The sequence below is a fragment of the Fulmarus glacialis genome, unplaced genomic scaffold (genome assembly GCF_000690835.1).
Source record: "Fulmarus glacialis isolate BGI_N327 unplaced genomic scaffold, ASM69083v1 scaffold11188, whole genome shotgun sequence".
In the NCBI taxonomy this organism is placed as follows: Eukaryota; Metazoa; Chordata; class Aves; order Procellariiformes; family Procellariidae; genus Fulmarus; species Fulmarus glacialis.
In genome coordinates this window covers 29887-38103 of record NW_009228969.1, presented here as the reverse complement: position 1 = coordinate 38103, position 8217 = coordinate 29887, and the positions used below count along the sequence as shown (strand labels likewise).

At 43.9% G+C, this 8217-nt stretch overlaps 1 protein-coding gene across 1 annotated transcript in view; it reads left to right on the top strand.

The window, feature by feature from the left end:
* AOAH (acyloxyacyl hydrolase (neutrophil)) overlaps nucleotides 1-5602 on the top strand; it is a gene marked incomplete at its 5' end in the record, with an annotated part of 30015 nt that extends 24413 nt beyond the window's left edge. The window contains 1 exon segment of the mRNA XM_009583675.1: nucleotides 5474-5602. Within this exon segment, the coding sequence (XP_009581970.1) occupies nucleotides 5474-5602 (129 nt within the window).
* Between the last annotated feature and the right edge of the window lie 2615 nt (nucleotides 5603-8217).

Here is an 8217-nt window from a genome sequence, read left to right as displayed (position 1 = left end):
AGCTCCAGATTTCAAACACATATACAAAGCAAAGCAGCAGCCAGTCTCCCCCACACCGCCCTGAGAAAAACTGCAGGCTGAAATCCCGCGCGCAGCCTGCAGCAGCAATGGCTCGCCCCACAGCCTGGCCAGGGCTCTCCTGCCGGCCGCTCCATGGTCAGCCCCAGCCGCTAAGTCAACACGGGGTGGTGGGCAGGTCCCGAAAACAAAGATCTCTCCTGTTTCCCATGCTTTTCAATCTTGACTCTTCGGAGCAAGAATTAGGCTGGGCTAAATTACGAGGGGACAAATTGCAGGAGGCGGGCAAGATGGAGAGGGACAGCAACAGCAGAGCTGATTGTTCCCGGGTCTGCGCGGCAGCAGCAGCGGCTGCTCTCCATCCTGTGTACTTAGCAATGGGTCCAGAAGTTTCTTGCTACCTGCTGCTATGGGGGAAACGTGCCCTCCAAGCAGCCAGCTCCACTCCCACCACCCCTGCCTTGCCCAGGGGCACAGGTCTGGGTGGTGGCTGGGAGAAGGAGGAGTCACGTTCCTCGGTGATGTTTTTGTGGTGCGTGGCACCAGCTCTGTGCCATGGCGAGAGCAGTTTGGAGAAAGCTGTTGTCTAGGGCACCGCTGCCTCCCTCCGCGCTCCCAGCTGCGCACACTCTTCCACCTCAGCACGACCGAGCCGTGCAAGCGAACCCCGCTGTGCCGCCCAGCCACCGGCAATGCCGCTTGGCAGCTCCCCCTGCTCAAAAGCACGGGGTGAATTTATGGACCAGTTTTATGATGTGAGCTAACACCCCATATATATTCACTCCCACACCCCCATCACCAAATAACCCGATGTGATGCTGTCTTACATGCTGGAAAAGAGCATGCGTCCATGGAGAAGCACTTCAACGGATGTGCGTTGCAAGCACTGATGGATTCCAACATTTCGGCAGCTTCCCCGTTGACTGACACTTCCCCTGTCAGTTCAGCCAGGGGACACCTGCAGGGGGAAGTCCAAAGGCAAAATACATGCATTAGTTGCTATCTTTTACACCTATGCCGGTCAGCTAGAGCAATACCCTGACTTGCTTAGCCTTGCCAAGTCAAAAGAGCCTTCTGTTCGAAGAGGGACTGCTTCATAGCAGAAATTCCTGCCTGGCTACCAAGCAGTACTAGGAGATGGCTGCACGAAAGTATGAGCTCACAGCCTGGGGATGTGGAGAAAGTGTGTCTGGATTTTTTGCTGTAGGCCTTTTGCGAGGAAGCAATTAGAGAAAACTTGGCAAATGAAATGAGAGTGAAAACAGTGATGAAATGAACCCCATTCCCAACCCTGCCATCTGGGCAAACTGTGCAATACGAAGACTCTAGAGTGAAGAAGAAAAGGTCTTTGCGTTATTTTTATGTCTTACCCTGAGGCTGGGCTGAGGCTTCTTATAACCCCCAGCAACAGGCCACCGAGGGAACCAAGCTTGCCGCATCACAGCTTTTCATCCAGGCTCTCACCCACATCCCACCGGCAGCAGGAAGGTAGCACAGAGTTGAAGGCAGCAAGTACTTATCTTAAAGGGATCCTGCCTAAGCCAAAAGAAAATTACAAAAGGGATTGAAGGGCAGCTGCAAACCTGCATGCAGCCCCTGGAGTGCCAAGCTGCAGGATCCAGCCAAGCGCTGCCATATTTCACTCGCTCTGGACCTGGCATCCTGCAGTGGTTGTGATCTCCCCCTCCTGCTGTTAGGATGACGTTAATGCTTTTGTAGGTACATTTTCCCTTACAGTCAAGGTGCCAGCTGTAGATATGCCTCACTTCAAGTGAATTATTGCCCTTCTAGGATTTATTAATTAGCCTTATCCAAACATCCACCGCTTTAAATCCATTTTTCTTTTCCTGCTAGTATACAGAAGTCTGTTATCAACATACCACTATTTGGACTGAGACGTAGCACTCTGCTCCGAAAGAGCGGCTCTCTTAATAAAAAGAAGGGGAAGTGTGAGCAGAGAGTGATATTTAAGAGGATGCTTGAGAGACACGATAAACAATTCACTCCCTCCTCATACCAGTTTTACTTTAAGTTTTACTTTACACTGACATCAGTGTCTCTGGCCAGGTACGGCTTTCATACCATATAGAGCTGCCTAGCAGGAGAGGATTGATGCCGTGCAGCTCGTCAGGTGAATGGGGGCTCTTACTTCAATCTCTGCAGCTATTCCTCACACCTCACATACAGCTTGACTAATAAACACGATGGATAAGACCTAGCCTGGGCATTTCTATTGAATTTTCTCTCTGAAGATCTCAAAGCACTTGACAATTATTCACAAATTTTTTAACTGAGCAGCACTCCGAGGAAAGCATAAACATTTTAGCTCTTGCCTTCAGATGCAGAGAAACTTTGGAGTTTGGGATACAAGAACCACAGTGCCCCTCTCTGCCAGGGGTGAGCTGGAAGGGTACCGCCATCCCTAGTCGTTATGATATAGCAGTGGGCAGGATAAGCCAGTGTCTGATGCCAGCCCCTGAATTTCCCTTGTGTTTATCTGCTGACTCTTTAATTAAAAAAAATAATCTGCTGGTATAAACATGGCAGAAGCAGGTGTCAGCATGTATATCCAATAGTCCAGTGGTCCAGCCATGCAGGAGGTATGTAGAAGTGAATTGAACCTCCCTAGCCGAGAGTTGCGTACTTATCATTGCAAGGAGAAGGAAAAGAAAATAAGAAAAAAGGCAACGCTCCCTTTGTCCCGTTAGAACTATTCTGTTTTTTCATGCATTGGAAAAAGGCTAGGTTAGGACACTCAGGCAGGAAAATCTAGCCCCCGTAGTCACCACTCCAGGTAGTATTTAATATTTAAAAACCCTTGAAAGAAGGGATAAACACCAAGTGCTCATTTGTTTAGCCAGGCCCAGAACTACATTCCCTTACTGTAAATTCCTTGGGGAGGAAGGGTTTTTTTCTGCATGTTTGCATGTTGCAAAACAGAAGGTTGCAAACAAGACACTAATTCTTGGCATAATTGCATTCCTCTTAAGTTTCAAAGCTAAAATTGGGCTCCATGAGGTTTTTTTCCAAAACACCCAGCTCAGGCCGTAAGTGGAGGAAATTCACACCATTTACTTTTGGACACCTAAAAGCAAAATGCATCACTCAGTCTTCCTAAGTTCCCTCTAGACCTGTCTCTGAGACACGGTTTTCCAAAGTCTGGTTCGGTTGTCCTTGGAAGAAACCTGACTTTCTCTTCCCATTGACGATAGTGGAAGTCCAGGGACTGATTTTCAGTATCTCTCCCTTACTACAAAATCTCACTGCAAACCGTTCTGAGTGCCAGATGGCTTCACGGACATTACTTCTCTCTAGAACAGCTGATTGCTTTGTTTGGATGACAAGGCCAAGCATTTCAACAGGATCCTGCATAAATAGCTTTGTTTCTTGCTTTTATGAAGTTATCAAGGAGAACACAAAAGCCCTGAGCATCACAAACTGGAACCTGAGATGCTTGGAAGATTCTTAATGACTATGTACAGGCAGGAAAGCACAGCTTGAGCGTGATTATCTTCTCCCTTTTCTCTTTCCTTAAGACATACCAAAGCACGTTCCAGCCAGAAAAAAAGAGAAAAAGCTGAAGTGACACATATCAGATCAGTTGGGTATTTACTCTTTGCTGAGAGGCATGCCCATCGCCAGTTTGGTGCAGAAGGAGGAAATAGATAGCCAGAAGCTGCTGAAAAAAACACAGCTACCTCTCAGTTGTGGTCACTTAGGGCTCTATGAGGAATGCGTAATATTTCCTTTAAAAAAATTGCTTAGAGGTTGTCGTCCTCACAAAAAATTAATTGCAAAAACATAGAAATTGTAGTGGGTCTCAAAGCACAAGAACTTTGGAATTTAAAAAAGACCTACAAGAAAAATGATTTCTAGAATCATGAACACTCCCTGCGCCACACTACTCATCCAGAGTAAATTACTGAAACCATCAGGACCACATGAAATGGTGTCTGAGCAGGACCTACATAATTTAGGGCAGTCTAAGCATGTACGCCTTAAACAGCAATCAACAGTAGTCTGAATACTGTAGAGCATACCTCTGGTGATACTTTTGCAGAGGGTGCACCACGCAAAGATAGCAGGGCTTTTTAAACAAACCAACCAACCAACCCACCCTGCCAAAAAACATACTGAAGGCTTAGGGACTCGTGAAGGAGGTTTGCAGACTACCATGCCAGAGTGGACCACTCTGACATAGACAGGTCTCAGCCCTCTGGCAGCCATAGTGTGTCCCAGAATAACCATGTTTAGTCATATTAGAAGTTTTGACCAGGAGAAAACACCCTATTGCACAATTATCTCCTCTGCCCCAATTCCTCCATTAGCTTCATGAGACCTCAAGTGACCAGAGTCTAAGAGCTTCCACCCCACAAAAGTGTCTCTTTGTACATTAGCTCTGAATAAAAGAAAGTTGTTGTCTCCTGGCCCATCATTACAGCTTCTTTCAAAAAGCACAGGATTTTAAAAGAAGTGCATAAAAATTCTCCAAAGGCTCCAGTGTGTTCCCAAACTCTGAAACATCAGTATTCAAATAGTTTGAATCCATAAACCCATCTTGGCCCTTAACAAAAAGGCTTTGTTAGCCCTATTTAAGCCTCAAAATTGTAATCCATGTCAGAGTGAGTTTTAGGGTTGAAAGTAAAGTTAACGTGTAAGCAGAATATGGGTCAGAAATTAAAACTAAAATTTATTAGCAGGGTGTGAAAACTCGGTTAAAGGAGAATCGGGCTGTTCTCCCTGCCCTTTTCTCCTACCCCTGATATTTTTCACCCTAGCAATATAGCAGATACAATTTCTCTTCGGTGCATAACTTCCAGGGCAAAACCTCTATGAAAGCTAGAGTGGTTCTGATAGCGAGGAGAAAAGCTATTTTATCACTTCTGCAGGTTTCATGGAAAAAAGCTCTGAAGACAACCAGCAGCAGGCATGAACTTAGAGCACCAGAGCTGGGTAGTTTTGAACCTCTTTTTCCTCAACACCCATGGTTTCCTTATAGGATAACAGAGAGAATATTTATTAGAAGTATCAGAGGCATTTAGGAGCATGAATTCCTTTGGACTTGCAAGAGTTTTATGCATTATATCCAAGCAGTGCTTTTGAAATACTTTCAAAATGTTTTTTTGGGAGGGTGGTGGAAATCAGACTCTAGGGCTTTTGAATAGAAGTTTGTGGACCAGACATCATAGGCATCCAGAAATGGTTGGACACTGTCATTAGACCGAACGACTGGTCAGGGAGAAGCAGATATATAGTCCTCACCTTACTCTTAGTGTTCAGAAGGATTTTTCCCCATTCAAGCAGCTGGAATGGGGTATTTTCTTTGGTTAGAGATTACGGTCCATCACATGGCTATGCAGGGTAGTCGTCTTTATGGTGGGGTCTCCTAAGTGCTGGCATGAAACAGCTACGTTATAGAGGCACAAGAAACTGATAGTATTTGTGCTGTTTGCAGATTGCTGCAGCCCTTGGAACAAGCATTACCTGGCAGAAGGCGCTACACGAATGGCCTCAAGTGCTTGGAAAGGAGAATCCATTCAACAACCAGATTGAAGCTATATTCAAAGATCAAGGTGGACACTGACTTCCGAACTGCTGGAGCCCTGACGCAGTTTACGGGGATGCTTCCCAGTGCATTCCACGAAACAAGATGATTAAAGACACACACAAAATACAGGGGGAGGGCAAGTTATCAGAGCCAGTAGCAATGGACATAAGATAACAGCATTCTTTTTAGTCTTGTATCTCACCTGCACAAGTAGGCTACGCTTTTTTGTGGAGTTACAAAAATTAAAATGAAAGGATACAGCTAGACTGTTTGTTGTACTGGTTTGCAAATCCATACAATTTTTTCTATATATAGCACACTCCTAGCCCTACCTATATTTTTTTTTTCCCCTGCAGAACATTATTTCTGGGCTTTCCATTTGTACTGTTTCAATAGTTAATTTGATCCCAGAAGGGGGTGGGGGAAACCCCAAACTCATTATGTTGCTATAAATTGTGCGTATGTAATTGCCCTGGCTGTCAATACATTATTTAGCTGCTATTTGCTTATTAAAATGTGCCAGGAATAACAAGGCACTAGAATTTTGATTTGCCTGGCAGCATTAGTGCAGGCTGACTGAGCACAGGTTCTCTTCCCCCCCATTAACAAGATAGTAACTTGACAACCCTTCATGCATTTAAAACAGGTTGCTTTTTCAAGATCTAATACATATTTGCTCTTTTGCTTCTTAACAAATATGATATACCCAGTCCCGTACCTTTTACGGGCATGACCCAGGGAATCACTGAAGATACTGGGCAGCCCTTACCTGCTCTATTTCATACGCAGAATCGAAGGTTGAGAATTAATGGTAGTTTTTTCACCAGTTTATCTGATACTCTTTGCAAAATAAGTAAACAAATATATATACACATATAAGATTAGGGATAGCTCTACCCTACTCGCAGCCCTGCTGGTGATGAAGGGATCAGACAGCAAAAATGTCACTAACTATACATGAAAAAAAAAATCTGGTAAATAGGAAGTGTTAACATGGCATGACTAAAACCCATCCAAATTAGCCAAAGCTCAGGTAGACTTGCTCTTCGTTCTGAACACGTCCCGTGCGTAAGGCTGCATCACCCGTGAGCCAGCTCTTAAGCTGCGGTCCAAAGTGAAGGAGGTGGCCTGGTCTTGTATGGCCCTTAGCACACTGGCCATGGCTGCAGGAGATGCATCCGATCAGTATTTTGAATAGGCAGAGGATGACTTGCTAATGCTATTTCAATTGAAGCTCATATTATTGCTATCCTAGATCCTTTTTTTTTTAAGTACAGTCAATGCTGCATCTTTTATTAAGATAGAAATTCCTTTGGGACAACTGCTAACATTTAAGGAAATATTCAAGTCACGTACTTTAGGAAACCAAAAGGGAATACATTCCTTAATTGAATGATGCTTACTAATAAGGCCCCAATTCATTCAAGGCATTTAGATGTTACCAAAATATCCGGTCTCCCATGAAACAGTTTCAACTCCACAGAGGCGTATCTGAGGAAGACTATTTAACATAAGAAGGAAAAGGAAACCTACCTGCTTCCTGTAAGAATTCTTTCCACCAAACAGCGTGGCATTCGATGCACACTGGCCAGGTAGTGCATTTTTTTTTATTACCTATTCGGGTTTCCTATCTTTCATTAAAAACAACACAAGGACAGAAACAAGTGCATCCAATGGTTTTACTATAGACCAAGTACAGCACAGGCAATAGTTACAGAATATCAAATAATTTCCATTCCATAAAATACAGAAATGTAGCAATTAAAAGGGGGAAGGGAACAGTATGTGTTTAGAAGCTAAATTTTCAGGCAATCTCATTGCAAATTATTGTATTTTGTTTGAGGCTGGGATTTAATAACACCAATTAGGAGTTTTACAAGCTAGTAAAACCGAGATTTCCTCAGCTAAAATAAGCTTCATTGCCCAGAGCAAAGCATTTTCCATTTATAAACTTTCTTATTAGTGAACATCCTGAATTTCTGAACAATGGGAAAAAAGCTTCCTTATAAAATTAGAACATCATCTTCTCAATCAAAGATGACCTGAAACCCCCGTAGCTGAAGCCCAGGGCAAAGCTCTCGGATTTGCCCAGTATTACTGCTCCGTGCTCGGCATAGGGTCACCGAGGGACTTCACGAAGGGGGCTTGCCCCTGGCTGAAGGAGCACTAACCAGACTACAGCCTCGTGCCTCAGAGGCAAGCTCTGCAGTTCAAATTAGAAGTAGGCTGTATGCAGAAACTTGATTTGTAACTAATGCAGTAAATATTTGCAAATAAAGATGAATTTTGGGCCTGTTAAGCTGACAGCTTTTACAACCACTATGTCTCTCTATTATTTCAAAGAATGCAAAAACCAGCTGAAGATCTGCACCCCCAACCATCAATCACTTACCAGCACCATTCTAAAAATAAACCTCCTATATTTAAACAAATGCTTCTGAAAAAGCTTGCTTATTCTAAAGCAGTAACAAATTGTGAATCCTAGTCTCTTCTTAGTTTAACTGTCTCCTGGTGCTTAGATTGGTTGGAGGTGACAAATGCCTGGGGAAGAGAGAAATAAACAGGAAAAGAAAAGTTTCTCTTGGAAAGCTAGGTATAGTTCCATGAAATTTCTAGATTTCTAGAAGGAATGGTCTATCAAGGTCTTTTTT